At 45.4% G+C, this 19,371-nt stretch overlaps 1 protein-coding gene across 1 annotated transcript in view; it reads left to right on the top strand.

The window, feature by feature from the left end:
• Nucleotides 1-1,489: 1,489 nt before the first annotated feature.
• The window catches only part of LOC115459299 (RING finger protein 150-like), a gene marked incomplete at its 5' end in the record, with an annotated part of 51,277 nt that continues 33,395 nt past the window's right edge, over nt 1,490-19,371 (top strand). The window contains 3 exons of the mRNA XM_030189144.1: nt 1,490-1,740; nt 6,874-6,945; nt 12,217-12,299. Coding sequence (XP_030045004.1) covers nt 1,490-1,740; nt 6,874-6,945; nt 12,217-12,299 — 406 coding nt within the window. The remainder of the gene's footprint in view (nt 1,741-6,873; nt 6,946-12,216; nt 12,300-19,371) is intronic.

Genomic DNA, 19,371 nt, shown 5'->3' with positions numbered 1-19,371 from the left:
ACATTACTTCCTGTTCCGGGGCAGAGGACCAGCAGTGCCAGCTGCTCTGTGCAGTTCCTTGCTAGGAGGAAGGGTGGGAGAGAGGTTTTTGTGGTTTGGGGAAATGGGAGATGTGATTGGTTTAAAGGAAGAGGTGTGGTGGGGAGTGTGGAAGTGGTAGAGATTTGTCTAACATGAAACTGTGGTAGGAGTACAGGGGAAATCAGAAAATTAGTGTATCTCATTGTTTGGATAATCCAATTTTTGTGGTCATGGAGAGGTTGAGGAGGGAGAAGAGGTTGATTTGCGCTAAGGAAGTTTGGGTTGATTAGTGGAAAGCTTGCACTTATGTACGTGTATATAATGTGTAAACCGCTCTGATTGTACCAGAGAAAGGTGGTATAACAAATGCATAACCCAACCGACCCCGTGACCCGATACGCTGTCTTAATTTGATCAAGGGAGAGGATTTGGATTGTTTAGACCACAGGCTGCAGATCAGGTGTTAAATCAGTTGTGCTTGCCAGGAGGACTTGCTTGGATGAATGGTCAGAGTGAAAGTAAGGAGTTGTGTTATTTAGGAGGGATCTGTGATTTGAAAGGGCAGTGGCTGCAGCCAAAACAATAGCTTCAGTATGTTTTTATGTTAGGTAGGTATTGGGAGCTTTTTTTTGTTCTGCCTAGATTTGGTTGCAGAGCCTATTTTGCTGCAATCTAATTTGGTGGTGATGGTGATATTAATTTGAAACAGGAAGTGCATAGGATGCTTGTGAGGCTTGTAGATAGGACTTGGGAGCTTGGATTAGACAGTTGAAGTAACTGGTTAAGTGCTGCTGAATAGTCAGGGTTATCCACGTACAACTGATTTAAACCAGGGGTGTAGCCAGACCTCGCGGTGGGAGGGGGCCAGAGCCCAAGGTGTGTGTGGGGGTAATTTGGTCTGTTGCCTCGCCGCCGCCTCGCTGCCCTGCCGCTCCCCTCCCACTGCTGCAGGAAATACCTTGGCTTGCGGGGGATCCCCAACCCCCGCCAGCTGAAGCCTTCTCCAGCGCTGGTCTCCTGTCCTGCTTTCTCTTCCCCCTCACGTCCTGTACGCTCCTCAATTTCACTAAAAGGAGCGTGCAGGATGTGAGGGGGAAGAAAGGGCAGGGCAACAGGGCGGCACAGGAGACCGGCGCTGGACAAGGCTTTAGCTGGCGGGGTCTGGCCCCCTCCCACCGTGAGGTCTGGCTACTCCCCTGGTTTAACCAGTTACTTAAACTGTCTAATCCAAGCTCCCCCCATGGCCCTACGTAGCTACGCCACTGATTTAAACTCGTGCATAGCGTATGGAATGTCAGAAATATATATGTGTGTGTGTGTAATTGGACTCTGGTTTTGGCGGACACAGATCGCACCCTCGCCCAATTACTTTTATTGGCTTAAGTGTCTGTGTTTAACAAGCGTATTATTCCAGAAAGCCATTTTTTTTGGCATTGTTCTTACTGCGTTTTTCTCTCCTTTCCGACAGGTGTAGAAGACATAGTAGCAATAATGATCCCTGAAGCCAAGGGAAAAGAATTGGTGAGCCTGCTCGAAAGGAATATTACTGTGATGATCTACATAACGATCGGAACACGCAACTTGCAAAAATACGTCAGCCGTACCTCTGTAGTGTTTGTCTCCATCTCCTTCATCGTTCTGATGATCATTTCGCTTGCGTGGCTTGTCTTCTACTATATCCAGAGATTTAGATATGCAAACGCACGCGACAGAAACCAGGTGAGTTAGCACGTTCATGTTCTCACATTCACATAAATGCATTTCGTACCATCGTCGTGTACCCACATGAGCCCCCAGATTGTTGGAAATGGTTTTTGTTCATAGGCCCCAGTTTTTATTTTTGCAAGCACAGCATAGTTTGCTTGCATGTGAAAATCTGTGCTATTCACACCAAACATTGCAAAGGGGCATAAACCGTGAGGATAAGGTCACGGAAATAAAAAGGAATGCAAATTTGATTTATTACACAATTGGGGTAGTTCTATAAGGAGTTGCCTAGGTTTAGGACACAAATACCATTATCCTAGTAACGTGCATAAAAACACACATGTGCGTATCTGTGCCGTTTCTGGCTAAGCGGTATTCTTTACTTAGTCAATTATATATAATGGTGTATACTGTGCAGTTGGTGGTCACATGGACAGAGTGTATGAGAACCAGAAAACTAGGAGTGGGAACTGGATCAGGCTCTTTGAAAACAGACTCAGGACTCCCAATGTAAAATTAAAGCTGTTTATTTAAAATGACTCGACACGGTACCATGTTTCGGTACACACGTGCCTACCTCAGGAGTCTTGATGCGTATTTTGACAATCACGTCTATCCTCGGCAGTACGTCTTGTAAAAATAAAAATGAGCTGGTCTTTAGAAAGACCGTTGCTGAAAAAAATGGCATGTAAAATGCCGCCGTATTGCTGTGGTATTTTTTTGCACAGTTTGGATGAAGCATGGGTGGGACACATGCTTCATGTAGATCACAAAGTCTTTTGCTATTTGAGCACATGCATTTAGATCAGTTCTATGGCAGGTATAAGTGTTCACACCTTAAATGCTCAAAGCTCAGTCCTCTCATAGCCCCGTGCTTTAGAACCCACTTCATCACCAGTCCTTCATACAGAGGGGCATTTTCAATATTACTACTACTTAACATTTCTAGAGCGCTACTAGGGTTACGCAGCGCTGTACAAAATACACAAAGAAGGACGGTCCCTGCTCAAAGGAGCTTACAATCTAAAGAACGAATTGTCAAGTTGGGGCAGTCAAGATTTCCTGGGTAGAGGTGTAGAGGTTAGGTGCCGAAGGCGACATTGAAGAGGTGGGCTTTAAGCAGGGATTTGAAGATGGGCAGGGAGGGTGCCTGGCGTATGGGCTCGGGGAGTTTGTTCCACGCGTGGGGTGAGGCGAGGCAGAAAGGGCGGCATCTAAATCTGACTTTGGACGTTTTGTGGAAAACGTCCAAAAACCTGGTAGCGGACATAGCCATTTTTGAACCTGGAAAATGTCTTTTTTTTTTCTGAAAATGGTTATTTGCTAGATGTTATTGCGCTCAGTACGTCTATCTTTTTGGACCATTTTCGAAAATAAAACGTCCAAGTGAAAAGCGCACAAAATCAAGCCATTGGGATGTAGGAAGAGCCAGCATTCTTAGGAGACTGTAGGGTACCTTAGGGGACACTGCAGTGGATTTCACATAGAAGGTCCCAGGTACACATCTCACCATTACCCCCTTAGACTGTATGGTGAGCCCTCCAACACCCACCAAAAACCTACTGTACCCAACTGTGCACCACTACAGTAGCCTTTATGCCTGCAAGTGTCACCTATATGTAGGTATTGTAGGTTTCGGGTGAGTTTTGGAGGGCTCACACTTTCCACCACAAGTGTAATAGAGTGGGTTATGGGCTTAGGTCCTTTCTCTGCATTTCACTGCACCCACCACTAGGCTATTCCAGGAACCTGCTTGCTGCTCTAATAGGACTGGCCATAACATTTGAAGCTGTCATAGAGGTTGGTATGTGTCGCAACCTGAGGGTGAGAGGGTATTATATATTGAGTGGTGGAGTGGCCTAGTGGTTAGGGTGGTGGACTCTGGTCCTGGGGAGCTGAGGAACTGAATTCAATTCCCACTTCAGGCACAGGCAGCTCCTTGTGACTCTGGGCAAGTCACTTAACCCTCCATTGCCCCATGTAAGCCGCATTGAGCCTGCCATGAGTGGGAAAGTGCAGGGTACAAATGTAACGAAAATAAAAATAAATAAGTATACAACAAAACAAAACTCTCTCATGTAATGGCAAAAAATAGTCTTTTCAACAATAGACTAAAGATTCTGTGGAGTGCATCTGTGTTTTAAAGGGAATTAAGGGAAAAGCCTCTGAATTTAACCCAACCTCCAACCCAAGTAGTCATTTAGTAATGACAAGGGTTGAGAAAGCGTCTGCTGGGAATTATATCATCATAGGCAAAAACCCTTTTAGTTCCAAAATGAATGAAAAGATGCTAAAAGCTCGACAGAATCAGCTCGGGGTCATAGTAACATATAGTAACATAGTAGATGACGGCAGAAAAAGACCTGCATGGTCCATCCAGTCTATGGTGCTCAAAAATCGGTGCCCAGCTCTGATGCATGCACAGGTAAATTGAATAATGAGCACTAGAACATCAATAAAAATTTGAGTGTGTATCTTGCTGCGCGCTATTGTTTAAAGCATGGCACCTAACTTGATTTGTGCAGATCTGAGAAGGGGGTGTGGCAGGGGCATTCCGCAGATTTGCACGTGGATTTATAGAATTTGTCCTGGGTGTGCCTAACTTATGGGCCAGCATTTACACCTGGTTTAAGCAGGCATAAAGTGCAGCACCTAAAAGTTCAGTGTGGAATCGGTGCTAGGCACGATTCTATAAGGAGAGAGAGAGAGGGAATTCAGTCACTAAACTGAAAATAAAATTATTTTTTCTACCTTTGTATTCTGGTGATTTTATTATTTCATTCATCTTGTTCCGAATCTTTGGTTCTGCTCTTAAGTTTGATTCCAGGGCTCCCTTTTCATTCACTGTTTCTTTTCTTTTTTCCTGCCATATGTCTGTCTGGCACTGATCTATCATGTTCAGCTTTCTTTAATTCCTTTGCCTCCTTCTCAAATCTATGTTGTTATCCCTCTTCCCTTCCCTTTATGCTCAGCTTGTCTCCCCTTTTCCCTTCTCTTTCCTTTATGTTCAAATTGTCTCCCCTCTAAGCCACCACTGTTCCCTCCCGCAGGTCCAACACCTTTTCCTACCTTCCTTCTCTGACCCCCCCCAGGCCTCGCTCTCCTCTCTGCCGCGATTCTACGAACTTTCTGGTTACTGGCAGCTGGTCTGGAACAGTGCAGAAATGGGAGGGGCATGAGCGTAACGGGGATGTTCCTAAAATGAACACGTGTTATAGAATAACGAGGATACGCGCCTAATTTAGGTATATACATTTGCACCATGTTTCAGTTGGTGCAAATGGCCATGCCTAAAGATAGGCGTGATTCCAGGACGTAAGTGCTATTCTGTGAACCACATCTAACTTTAAGCGCGGCTTATAGAATAACGTTTTTTCGGCACCAGATTTTTTTGGCACCATATATAGAATCTAGCCCTAAGGGCTTAACACCCTTTGGTTATTTAAAAAAAAAAAAACAGGAAAGAGTTTGAATTAACGTAACTATAGCTACAATTGAAGCCTTGACAATTGGCAGTAGCACAAGTTAAACCCGTGTGCTAAATCAGACTCCTTTTATGTTTGCTATCAGCGTACAATATATGTATTGTATTTTTGCTTGTCATTTAGAAAAAATAAAACCTTTTATTTATAGAACTGAAGTCAAAATTGATCACAGGCTTCTCCGTTTCTCTTCCTGGTGCAGTGATTTGGTTTGTAGCTGCTTAACACAATAGTTTAGACACTTTGGCCCCTTATACAAAGGCATATCAGCGTTTTTATTGCATGCTAAAAATTAGTGTGCACTGAACGCTATCGGGCTCATTTTTGAAAGAGAAGGACGCCCATCTTTCAACACAAATCGGAAGATGGACGTCCTCGGTATAATCGAAAGCCGATTTTGGGCGTCCCCAACTGATTTCCGTCGCAGGGACTGCCAAAGTTCAAGGGGGCGTATCGGAGGCGGGACTTGGGTGTGCCTAACACATGGACGTCCTTGACCCATAATGGGGAAAAAAAAGCGTCCCTGACGAGCTCTTGGACGACTTTATCTGGTCTTGTTTTTCTTATGACTAAGGCAAAAAGGTGCCCGAAATAACCAGATGACCACTGGAGAGAATCGGGGATGACCTCCCCTTACTCCCCCAGTGGTCACTAACCCCCTCCTGCCCTCAAAAAATATCTTTCAAGATATTTTTTCCAGCCTCTATGCCAGCCTCAGATGTCATACTCAGGTCCAGCACAGCAGTATGCAGGTCCCTGGAGCAGTTTTAGTGGGTGCAGTGCACTTCAGGCAGGCGGACCCAGGCCCATCCCCCCCTACCTGTTATGTTTGTGGAGGAAACAGCGAGCCTTCCAAAACCTACCAGAAACCCACTGTACCCACATCTAGGTGCCCCCCTTCAACCATAAGGGCTATGGTAGTGGTGTACAGTTGTGGGTTTTTTTTTTTGGGGGGGGGCTCAGCACACAAGGTAAGGGAGCTATGTACCTGGGAGCAATTTATGAAGTCCACTGCAGTGCCCCCTAGGGTGCCCGGTTGGTGTCCTGGCATGTCATGGGGACAAGTGCACTATGAATGCTGGCTCCTCCCACGACCAAAGGGCTTGCATTTGGTCGTTTCTGAAATGGACATCCTTGGTTTCCATTATCGACGAAAATCAGAAACAGCCAAGTCTAGGGACAACCATCGCTAGGGTCGACCTAAATTTCAAGATTTGGACGTCTCTGACTGTATTATGGAAATGAAAGTTGGACGTCCATCTTGTTTCGATAATACGGGTTTCCCCGCCCCTCCATCGGGATGTTTTGCAAGGACGTCCTGAACAAAACTTGGACGTCCCTTTCAATTATGCCCCTACGACACCCATTATATTCCTATGAGCATCTTAGCATTTAGTGCACGTGAATTTTCAGCGTGCTTAAAATACTAGCGTGCCTTTGTAAAAGACCCCCTGTGTGTGGTGTGTAATAATACGTGTGTAATATTCCTAGAAAATACATAGTATTACACTAGCTACATATCCCTCTTATCGTAGTGCACTGGTCAATATATGATACTTTTATTTAAGCAAGAATTATTTTCTCAGCAGCTATGCTTTAGAAAATATGTTGTTAGTTTTTGTATAAATATGTGTTATGGTGATTCATTATTTTAATTTTACAGCGCCGGCTTGGAGATGCTGCAAAAAAAGCAATTGGTAAGCTGCAAGTCAGGACCATCAAGAAGGGGGACAAGGTAAGCTTTCTTTTTCAGGAAATGACAGTAATAAATGTAAAATGCAGAGAAATAGTATAGTTTGCATGTTTGAAGAACAAATGGCTTGATTTCATACAGTCCAGTGATTATCGGCTAGTGTCTCACCAAAAATGTGATATAAACAGAAATCCACTGCTTTCCGTAACAACCACATGTGCTGCAGAGCGTCATGGAGTCAATTTGGATTTTCCATATTTTTGCTCTCCACTGCCTCCGATGATCACCAGCCCCAACTGGAAAGGTTGAAGGTCTGTTGTCCCCTGCCCTCTCCTAGCAGGCACCAGTACTGCATCCTGCACCACCCAGTACTGCCACCAGCTCGGGCTAGATATGGTGTCTTCTGTACCCTGTTTGAAGCTGCGTTCACTCAATTATTTAACCCCGCATTTTTTATGCAAAGGTCTTTTTAAAGACCACATGGTCATTGACCATTTGATGGTGTTGCATTTTATTTAAAGACTCCTGATGCAGGCTACCAGCCGAAACACGGTACTGTGTTGAGTCTTCACCAATAAATTGTTCCATATCAACTGAAGTCTTCTTGTTTGTCTCTGGATTGCCTAGACTATTTCCCACTCCTCTGTTTCTGCCTCCTTTACCCTCCCATGTGGCTATGGTCAACACTGGCAGCCTAGCCCAGACGTGAGTGGCTCTGGCTGTAGAAGAAGAGGAATTATCCTGAGGAGACACCCCTGCCATTGGGTAGAAAGGGTAGACGTCAAGTCTCCCGCATCCAGTGGGTAATCTCATGTACTCCCACTGGGAAGCCAAGAACTCCCACCCAACAGCCTCCCCCTCCATCAGCAGCAGGAGATGCATTAATAAGACTGGTCCTCTGACAGCCAGAGATGATGTTTTATTAAGGTGTCTCCTGCAGACTTGAGGTCTGTCAGGGGGTGGAACCAGGAGGTGGGGTGAGAGGGGCTGGGGGTGTGGCTGGGCATAGTGGGGTGGGCTGGGCAGAGCTGGGGGTGTGTCTTAAAATTTCTCACTCAAAGATTGAGCCCCTTGGCAGCTCTGACAGGGGTGTAGCCAGACAACAGATTTTGGGTGGGCCTAGGCAAGAAGTGGATGGGCACCAAATGTTCTCTACCCCCCACAACCCCCCCCCCCCCTTCCCAACCATCAAAAATATATCTCAGCTGGCAGGAAAATGCTTCTTTCCACCTTGGCAGTCTGAAGTAGGTATGCGCAGAAAACTGAGCATGCACAGGTGCTGGTATCATGGAGAGTAGCATTTTTGTTACCATTAGGGGGAAGTCTTCAGCTGGCAGAGCTTGAGATCCCCACCAGCTATCGTTAAACGTGTGCTACAGTTGGGTGGGCCTGAGCTGTAAGTGGGTGGGCCAAGGCCCACCCAGGCCCACCTGTGGCTACGCCACTGAGCTCTGAAAAGGTGAGTTTTAAAAAGAAGACTGGTAAGGGAAGAGAGAAAGAAGATAAGCCTGGGGTTGGGGTATCTGGGAGGGTCTGAGAAAGAGAGTAAGCCTGGGGGCATGAATGAGAAGAGTTGAGTCTGCTACAGTGGTGTTGAACAGGAGGGGAATCCTAGGGGTGGCAGTGCCCCTTTAAAACGTTTTTTAGGACTGAAACTAGGTGGGGACTTAAGGATGAGGGAGGACAGGGACATGGGGATTAGCAGAGGACTCGGAGATTGGTTGAGAGTGAAGGTAAACAACCGAGTGGGAGTATATGTAAGGATATTTGAGACAGGAGATTTCAAAAAAAATGTGGGATGAGGTGGAAAGAGGGTGACTCTGTGAAGGACGTAGAGGTTTTGCAAACAGGCTGAATGCCTGTGGAAAGAGATGTGTGTGTGTTTTTTTTTTTTTAATTGCTGTGTTGCCCTTCGTTTTCCATCAGATCAGTTTACAAATAAATGCCTAGGGATAGAAAAAGAAAAGAACATTAACAGCAGAACACTCAGTGACCAAAGTCATTTTCATGCTGGTCCCCAAAGAGGTAGCAGAGTCCCAGAAGCTTGAGAAAAAGAAAAGGCTTTTAATCTAGCCTTAAATTGAATTTGGGGCTCATTTTCAAAGCACTTAGACTTACCAAGTTCCATAGGTTACTGTGTAACTTTGTAAGTCTAAGTGCTTTGAAAATACGCCTCACTTTGTCAGTTGTGTCAGAACAAAAGCAATACTGGTATAGACCATAGGGCCGGTAGGGGGATCCGGCAAGAAAGGAGGGGATCCTAGAAAGAGTTAAGCTTAGGGTCACCATATTTGCCGTGACAAAAAAAGAGGACACAAAATAAAATGCAGCCCCCACGCTGCACAGTCACCTTGACCCCCCCCCCCCCCCCCAAGAAAGCCTGATTCAATAAATACTGCAGTGAAAATACTGGTAAAGTAACAGAAATGCATGTTTTTCCGTATTCTGCTAAGTGCAAAATGAAAAGATGTACATTTCCAAAAAAGCAGACATCCATGAGAATGTCCCCCTTTCCTTTCCCTCCCATCCACGAGCAGTATACCCTGCTCTCCTCTCCATCCTTTTCTATCCATATGCTGTATTTTCCCCTTTTCCCTCCCCTCATGTACGTCCCCCTCCCCAATCTTTTTTCCAGCCTCCCTCCACCCACTTTTTTTTTTTTTTTACAGCCCTCTCCCTCCATCCACCTCCCCTCCCCTCCCCTCATGTAACTTATCGCAACCCCACTCTTTCCTGCCCAGCTCCCACTGACCTGCTTGCTGCTGGCGCTGCTTCAAAATGGCTTCCGAGACTTCAAGTGTTGGCCCTGCAGAAGTCTCACGAGGTCATTGCTTGAAGTCTCAGCAGCAAGCAGGTCATCAGTAGCGCCAGGCAGGAAAGAGTGGGGTTCTTTCCTGCCCTGAAGAGGCCACTTGATGACCAGGGTGCATTGGGCACCCTGAGACCCGCCAGCCAGTCTGCCCACCCACCAGCCAGACAGTGTGCCCGCCCAGCAGCCTGCCTGCCCAGAAACCCAGACAAACAGCAGGCTGGTAAAAACTGCCCGGATCCCCGATAGTCTCCTGAAAAAGAGGACATGTCTGGGGGAATCTAGATGTATGGATAATTCAGCCACACTAGTGGGTTACATCATCCAGTAATACTGGTACAGATGGCTCTCTGAGGGGGTCTTTTCCTAAAGTTTAGCTCTGCAGCAGGGCCCATTTTATTCCTATGGGCCCTGCTGCAGATAACTCGAGTTAAGCTTTAGTAAAAGACCCCCTGAGCTCAGAAGAACCAGAAGACTACTGCTAGGGGTCGTGGGTGCCATTTTGAACCGAGGATCTCTGGGATGGGAGTGACTGGGGATCACTCCTGCCCAACTTAGCCTAGAGCCTCCAGGGGGAGTGCTGGTATTTGGGGAGGAGGGAACTACGGGTCTTTGTCAGCAGGGGCCAAAGCTAGGCTGCAGTCATTAATGTGTCTTTGGGGGCTGGAGGGGAGGTATTTCAGCAACATCTTCACGGGGAAGGGGAAGCTGCTTCCCCCCCCCCCCCCCCCCCATGCTGGCCACTTGAAGAAGGCACATGGGAGCATCTGGCTGTCTAAATGGCCCAGTTTTTCCAGACAGGAAAAATGATGGCAGCCTTTTATTGCCTTAATTAATGTGATGGAAATTGACAAAAATAATTTACTCTGTGGAGATTTAAGGGGCAACTTTTTAAATGCTTTTTCTGATTTTCAGTGAAGTATTATGATGACTCATCCATCTGTTCTTTAAAAAGTTAATTCACTTAAATAATTTATGGTTTGTTAATATATATATACATGAAAATAAGAGAGCCACCTTTAAAATACTGTATTTTCTTCGAAAAATGAAAGGTTCTAAAAATTAATATGTCGCTTTAAAAAAAGGTTCATCACATTGTGTTTAAAAAAAAAAAAAAAGGGTTTTGTGCACCTTTATCTTGGTGCTGATTTGTTAATCTAAGGCATGGTTCCCAAACTTTTTTGGCTCGCAGCACCCTTAGTGTCTGAGCAATTTTTCACGGCACCTCCCCCCCGCCCCAGCCACACAGGTCTCAGCCCTCCCCCTGGCTACACAGGTCTCCATGTCCAATATTTCTTCCTCTGTCCCCCATGTACCATCCCCCCCCCCCAAACCCATGCCCCCTTCTAATCCATTATAATCCATTTTTTACCTTGTTCCTGGGGAGAGAAGGGCGGAGAAGAGCCCGGACCTGAGCACAGGAGGGAGGCAACATAATGTCCTGCAGCCCCATCCTCCCTCCCTGACTGCTGAGTAGTGAGCAGCTAGGGTCCCGGGGCGGGAGCAGGCCTCCAAACATCCAGGCTGCCGGCATCGACAGCAATGTGTAAGCGCTGCCTTCAGCCTGCCCCGAAAGCCTTCTTTGTACAGCCACTTCCTGTTCCAGCGTAGGCGGGATGCTGTTCAAAGAAGGCTTCAGGGGCAGGCCAAAGGCATCTCTTACATCACTGCCTGCAGCGAGCAAGCGGGTGGGCGGTGGAGAGAGGAAAGTGAACGATACTGCACCAATCGTTGTTCCACCACTCTGCGTGTGAACTCCCAAATGTCCCGTGGCACGCCTGTGAGTTCGCCACGGCGCACTGGGGTGTCGCAGCGCACAGTTTGGGAAACGCTGATCTAAGGTGAAACTTTCCCTTTTTTTGCTTTTTCACTATTAAAGATACTCCAGCCGATATCCAAAACCATTTAACTGGTGACATTCAGAAGGGGATAGCCGGTTATCTCCTGCTGAATATTCCCGGTTAGCGCCTAGGAGATAACCGGCTATCGCTGAATATTCAATTTATATCCAGCTATTATGAGCGGCCGCATCAAGCTACTTAAATAACTGGTATATCTTTAGCCGGTTTAAAGTTAACTGGCTATCTTTGAATACAGACTTAGCTGGTTAACTTTAAACCGTTCAAAAGTAAACCAGTTATTCAGTGCCGGTTACTGGAAACAGCCTGGCATTGAATGTCTGGGCTGAACACCGACCGCAGGAGGCGCTGGGCACCCTCCTACTGTCTGAATATCGACCCCACTGTAACTGGGATGGATTTGAAAATGGACAACGTAGACACGTGCTAGGGACACCAAATTCTGCAGACACCCCAAAATTGGGACCTTCACGCATGTCCTCCGTCTGTGGGCACTATAATCTTAAATTCAATGTTTGTAGTGCAGTGTGGAGATTTAGGGATTTCTAAAAGGATTATTCTAGAGAGCGAGGTTGTTCATTTGTCTCTTGTACTGAACCTTACCAGAAGAAAGAGTTACAAAAGTTTGTATTTTCTGTCTTGTAGGAAACCGAGTCAGATTTTGATAACTGTGCAGTTTGTATTGAAGGATACAAACCAAATGATGTGGTACGAATCTTGCCCTGCCGGTAAGTTAATGCACTTGCGTTATGGTGACACGTATTGGGTTACATTGCTGTACGCAGACATTGGGAAAGAGGAGTCTATGCTGCTGTGTATTATTATTGTGCCAGGGCCACCGAGAGATTGAGCCGGTTCTGGGCCGCCGCCCCCTCCCCCCAGGATTGCCACCACTTCTGTCCTCTTCCCCCCCCCCCCCCACTCTAAATACCTTGGCTGGTGGGGATCCCGAGGCCCCCCCAGCAGAAGTCTGCCTCCAGGGCTGCAGTGCTCTTCACTCCGCCTCATTGCCTGCCCTGCCTTCTGCTGCTTTTCTCTCACATCGCGCATGCTCGGATTCAATAAAGCAGAGAGTGAAGAGCAGCGCTGGAGGAAGACCTCTTCTGCTGGTGGGCCCTAGGGGGGTCCCCCGCCAGCCAAACCAGAGGCTCTGGGCCGAAGCCCTGCTGTGTGTGCTGCTCCTCAACCTTCAAGGGGGTGCCCGGCGCCGGAGGTTTCTCTCTCCTGCTCCTGTCGAGACACAATCACCCGGGTCCTGTCAGGAGCAGGACAGAGAGAGAGACCCCGGCACTGGGCCCGCCTTGGAGGCCAGGTCCGGGGAATTTTGCCCCTCACCCCCCCCTCTCAGCGGCCCTGTATTGTGCCATGCAGACCAATGAGGAACTGTACGTAATTGTAGCTCTAGAAATTTTGGGGGTGGGAACTTCATATTAGCGTATTGATCTCAGAGTTTTAGAAGGAAGGTTTTGTATTTGATTTGATATATTTTACTTGATATACCACTGTATACAATAAGGTTTTAAAGCGACTGTAAACCAGTAACAGTTTTTCAATAAACAAAAAACAAATACAAATTCCATTAAAAAAAACTAACATAAACAAAACTCTGGAATGCTCTACCCAGATACATTCGATCAACTAGTGAATACCTTCCCTTTAGGAAACTATTGAAAACCCATCTATTCAAACAGATTTACCCGAACGACTTGACCTACCATAAACAAACATAAGCAACCCATGCATTTACCGGTTCATCTAATCATTAGTAACAATGGCTCAGGAATTACCTCCTACCAATCTTCTTACCCTCCATGCTCTTCCCCTACCTCTTCTTCATCGCTCCACTTCCTTACCTATCCCTATCCTTTCTCTTGTACCTCTTTTATTTATTTATTTATTTGCTACATTTGTTCCCCACATTTTCCCACCTATTTGCAGGCTCAATGTGGCTTACATTATATTGCAAAAGATATAGTTATGAACAGAGTAAGAGGTTTGTTCTAAATTAACATATTACAACGTAAGAATTAAGGAAGATATGTCTGTGGAATATTTACATAACACATAATGAAAAAGAAAAAAAATATGATAATATGGCTAATATAATCAGTTTAGAGGGATTAGTAGGTGGTTGGTTTAGATATAGAATAATCAAGTTCTAAGGAGGATTCTTATTGTAAGTTTTTTCAAACGAGTATGTTTTCAGTAATTTCCTGAAGTTTGTTAAGTTACGTGTTATTTTTGTAGGTTTTATAGTGTTTGGTAGTTTGTTCCATGCTTTTGTGCAGAGGTATCCCATTTACCCTTGTTCATTTGTCCTACCACATACCCCCTTTGTTGATTCAGATCCTACAGATTGTATTCTCTTGTTACTATGTAAGCCGCATTGAGCCCGCGATGAGCGGGAAAGCGCGGGATACAAATGTAATAAATAAATAAATAAATAAAAATGCAGTACTCAAAATAATAAAACACTTCGTATTAATGGAAAAAGAGAACTCATTTGCTAAAACATTGAAATAAATGTCATTTGAAGAACCAAGTTTTCAGAGCATTACAAAAAGCAATATGTCATGACGCTGCTGATTTCTGCTGACAAGGAATTCCATAAAACAGATCTCCAGCATAACAGAAAGCTCTATTTCTAGTAGAAGTCAATCTGACAGAGCTCAATGAAGGAAGTTGAAACTGACAGCGCTGAGAGGAACGCATTGTGTGCTCTGAAACTTGCCTGTGCAACTTCCTTCGGAAAGATATTTGGGAAAACCCATATAAAATACTTTGTAAAGCAAACACGATAATTTAAAAGTGATCCTTGCTTCAATAGACAGCCAGTGCAAATCAGCTAATATAGGGGAAACATAACCAGACCTATTTTTCTTAGTTTCCAAGCGTGCCGCAGTGTTCAGTCTCAGTTGGAGCCTTCTCTGACTGACCTTGGTCAGTGTCTGATAAAGCTAATTACAATATAGATCTAGGGCACGCACATCTTTCACCAAATTCATTGTGGGTATCGTGAAAACCTGACTGGCTCGGTGTGTCCCGAGGACTGGGTTGAGAACCCCTGCCGTAGAGAGACCAGTTTACTCAGGAGCTATACAGCTATGTGAGCACCATGTTACATATTCCAATTACTAAACATAAAATCAAGTGTGTTTTTCTACTTTTCATTGTCTTGGTGGTTTTTTTTTTCCTAATCTGCTTTCTTGTTTGTCTTCTCAACTCTTTTCTAGGCTCTCCTTTCCATTTTCCTCTTCTCTCTTTCTATATTTATCACTGCCCCACTTTCGTTTCTGACGTCAGTCTTTCCTTCTCATTACTCTCTTCTGTGCCTTTAGATCTCTTCCTTGCATCACCATCTCTCGCACTGTGTATCCACTGATACTTGGATCCCTCTTCTTTTTTTCACCCTCACTCATTCTTCAGTTCTCCATGCCCCAACACTTCCCTTTCTCAACTCTTCATTGTCCTCTCAGCCTTGTATCTACCTCCCTCTCGCTGCTGCTGCTGCCACCACCACCCCACCCACCCCCTGCCCCCATCAATCTCCTGCTATCAGGCTCATTGCCCATCCTCTCTCTAGCTCTTTCACCCTCTTCCCATCACTCCCATACTAACTCCCTCTCCCTTAGCCACCACATCACGTTTCATTTTGTGTTCATCTCATATTTAGCTTATTCTGCCTTTATCCAAGGCGATTCAACAGAAATGCGTTTAATCATAAAAGCACAACAAGCATAAAAAACTAAAATAAATAAGCACAATGTTCTCTGACACCCTCTTGTCTAACTTCTTTATCCCCAATCGTCTTTCTCATATTCTCAGTTGTTCTTATTCTGAGATTCAGCCCACCCAATCATGTCCTTCTATGCTCTCTCATCACCATTTAATTGATACCTTTTCAGTCTGTCTGCTTTCTCTCCTCTTCCCCTAGTTTTCCTTCTCCAGCATTCTCATATACACTCCATCACTCTTTGTGCCTCTCAAAACATCTGCTTTCCCTACTATCACCCCTTTGGGTGTGTTGTATTTGGATTTTAGATCTGCCTCTGAAATACCTCTCCCCCTATTGACGACCACCTCTAGCTCCTTCTCAGCTCTCTCCTATCAACACCTCTGACTGTCTTCCTTTCTCTACTCTCTGATTACTGCCCCTAGCATTGTCAGTTGCCTCCCTTCATCTTTTCTGTCCCTTACAACCCCCTTCCATGCTCTTCTACCTACTCTGGACCCACGCAGAAAACATCCTGTGCGGTTAACATGGGCGTAATAGAGCTTAATCGTGGGATAGCAATGCAGGAAGGGTTTCAGCGCAGGTGTTAACTCGCATGGAAACCCTTACTATAGACCGCATTAACATTCATTTTAAATGCATGTTAATACAGCCATTAGGAATCCTGCACTACTAATGCTTTAAAAAAAATGTGGGAAAACTTTGTGCTAAGTCTTGGGCAGCGTAGAAGGGTTGATTGAGAGGAGTGGGAATCTAGCAACGCCCCCTTCTCTCACTTCAACAAGGCCACCCTGTCCTATGTCTAGCAACCTCCTTCCCTCCCTTTCACAGACCTCACCCCTGCCTGATCCCCCTACAGTGTCAAATAAAATACTTTATGGTCTAGTGGGCTCCCCATGCATCCAGTCTGGCCCCTGCCCCCCACCTCCTTCCTCCTAGACAAATTCCTTGGTAGTCTAGTAGTCTCTCTCCCATTCCAAAGAAATTCTCTGGTAGTCTAGTGGCACCCCCCAAGCCTCCCTTTAGTCCCTCAGACCCCTACCTCAAAAGAGGCAGGAGGGATGCCCACTTGCTTCTGCCTATGCCACTGTCCTCTTCAAGATGGTAGCACCCTGCCCCCTGCGGTGCATCCTGGGATGCCCTGGGCATGGCCAGTCTACCATATAAGGGAATTATATGGTAGACTGGCCCCATGCGGTGCATCGCACTGCCATTTTTAAGAGGGTGGCTCTGGAGGCAGGAGCAAGTGGATTTGGACAGGTTCCTAGAGGCAAAGTCATAAGCCATTATTAAGGTGGACTTGGAGAAGGCTACTGATCAAAGGTGGGTCCAGGAAGGCCTGGGCCCCATCCAAAACTGTGACACCCTTGTTAAAGGATCCCCAAGCCTCATCAGCTCAAAAGACCAGAGTGCTCCTGCACTTGCTGCAGCCGGCGGCACACTCTATGGAATGCTGCTATGTTGGCTGCCCCCCACCCACATGTGCTCAGTTTTTTACGTAGAAGGGCAGAGGACTGGCTTGGTGGCGGCCCATAGAGAGTTGCCAGGTGCAGCTAGTACGTTCTGAGACATCGGAGCAAGGCCTTTTCAGCTGGCAGGGCTTGGGGATCCCCAACAGCTCAGGAATTTATTGAATTTGGGGTCACGGGGGAGGGGGATGGGGAAATAGTGTGTATCCACCTACTTTGGACTCAGGCCCACCCAAGTTGGCAAGTCTGGCTACATCACTGCTACTGCTTATCCATGGGGCTAAGCGGAATGGAATCTATCCATCCATCACCCCCAACGTTGCCTTTTGATCACTTGCCCAGGTACTTGTGACCTGGATTGGCCACTGTTAGAGGATATTGGGCTTCATGGCTCTTTGATCTGACCCAGTATGGAAAATCTTAACTGTAAGTGTAATCCATAGTGAATTGTGCTTGGACTGGGTACCATAGTGATGAGTGTTCAGGATGGTAGATGCCCCCCCGCCCCCACCCACCCACACACACTTGAGAGGGAAACATGTAGGAATAGAAGAGGAGAAACCAGGGCTTTATTTTCAGTTAGTATGTAGAGCAGAGATTTTTTTTTTGGCAATATGTGATATTTGGGTTTTCTCCATATGTTGTATAAGTAGGCAAAATACATATTTCTTTCACAGTTTTAATGTCTTGACGGTAACTTTGTTGAGACAGATGTAAGCTACATTGGCAACGCACTTCACAGCTTTAATCTGAGCCCAGATTAAATAATTAACCTTTGCGTTTCTCGTGCAGCAGCACTGCGTATTCATAAACTGGAAACAGGAGGTATTCTGGATGGTTAATTGAAGCGCCCAGCCTGTAGGTAGGAGTCTGCTTGCAGAGACACTGGAAGTTTCGAAAAGCTACAGCAGCTAATTCAGATTGCCTAAAAGAAATATGCATTCCCAAATGTAATACTAGATCTGCTGGCCACATGAATTCTATACTTTATGTTTTTGTAAAATATAGTTAATTTAGAATGATATATTGTAAAGAATCTTTATTTGCTCTAATTCTTGGAGTCCTCTGTGTAGACAGAACTGGAGCAATGCAGCATGCCAGAGTGTTGCCTTACTCAAGACCTGCAGAGGAGGAAGGTTGGGTTGTTGAACTTCTGAAGTTGAATTAATCATCTGTGAAACATGGAACTTCCAAGCATGCTGTGACTAACATTCTTTATTATAAAATAATGTAATGTGATCTGGGATTTGATTCCAGTAGAAGCTTTGAAGACCAGGGGGAGGTTTAAAATGGCCTGACTTGCTTTTACATCACCAGAGACTTTACATGTTCTGACTGGAATGTCTTCACCCAGTTCCCTACGGCCCCCTCACATTTTGTCATGATCAGAAGGAAACTATTAGCTCTTGTATTTGTCTCTTCCCATGAGCTTCCAGAGTCAAAGAACTTACAATATCTGTTGCTCATTAACTTGGTGAATAAGTAAAGATAAACATTTCTGCTAAACATGGAATTTAAAGACCCCCCCCCATGCCAAAATCCTTTCTAGCTTTCCTCTCACTCCCACCTTCTCTTTCCCTTGAATGGATATCAATAGAAATCAAACAAAATAAAACATGGAAAAGAAAATAAAATGATACCTTTTTTATTGGACATAACTTAATACATTTCTTGATTAGCTTTCGAAGGTTGCCCTTCTTCATCAGATCGGAAATAAGCAAATGTGCTAGCTGACAGTGTATATAAGTGAAAACATTCAAGCATTACTATGACAGTCTGACAGGGTGGGAGGATGGGGGTGGGTCGGAGGTATGCATGGGGACATCAAAGCATATCATTGATATTCTAACAGGATGGGTGTGGATAGGTGAGGGGTGGGGCGATCAACAGAGACATACAGCTTTATGGTTTATAATGGGCTAGGAACCCCAGATCCTTGTTAAGTCCTTTCTGTTGGGTGTTAAAATATTCAATCATTCTGGCAACCTTTGAAAGCTAATCAAGAAATGTATTAAGTTATGTCCAATAAAAAAGGTATCATCTTATTTTCTTTTCCATGTTTTATTTTGTTTGATTTCTATTGATAACCTTAAGAGTGGACTAACACGGCTACCACACTCCTTGTATGGATGAAATTTGAGCTTTATTATTAGCATTTGTATAGCGCTACCAGACGCACGCAGTGCTGAACACTTGATACAAAGAGACAGTCCCTGCTCAAAAGAGCTTACAATCTAAATAATACAGACAGACAAGACATGGGTGAGGGAAGTAGTGGGTGAGAAGGAAGGAAGGGACAAGGGGAGGGCAATTGAGTAGTGGCTAGGAGCTAAAAAGCAGCAGTGAAAAGGTGGGTTTCCAGCATAGATTTGAAAACAGTTAGAGATGGAGCTAGACGTATAGGTCCAGGAAGTCTATTCCAGGCATAAGGTGCCGCGAGGGAAAAGGAAAGAAGCCTGGAGTTAGCAGTGGAGGAGAAGGGGGACGAGAAGAGAGATTTGTCCAGTGAGCGGAGTTCACGGGGAGGAATGTAGGGAGAGATGAGAGTGGAGAGGTAATGGGGGGCTGCAGAGTGGATGCTTTTAAAGCTTTAGCACC

The sequence above is a fragment of the Microcaecilia unicolor genome, unplaced genomic scaffold, assembly GCF_901765095.1.
Source record: "Microcaecilia unicolor unplaced genomic scaffold, aMicUni1.1, whole genome shotgun sequence".
Lineage (NCBI taxonomy): Eukaryota > Metazoa > Chordata > Amphibia > Gymnophiona > Siphonopidae > Microcaecilia > Microcaecilia unicolor.
This window is presented reverse-complemented; position numbering and strand designations above follow the sequence as displayed.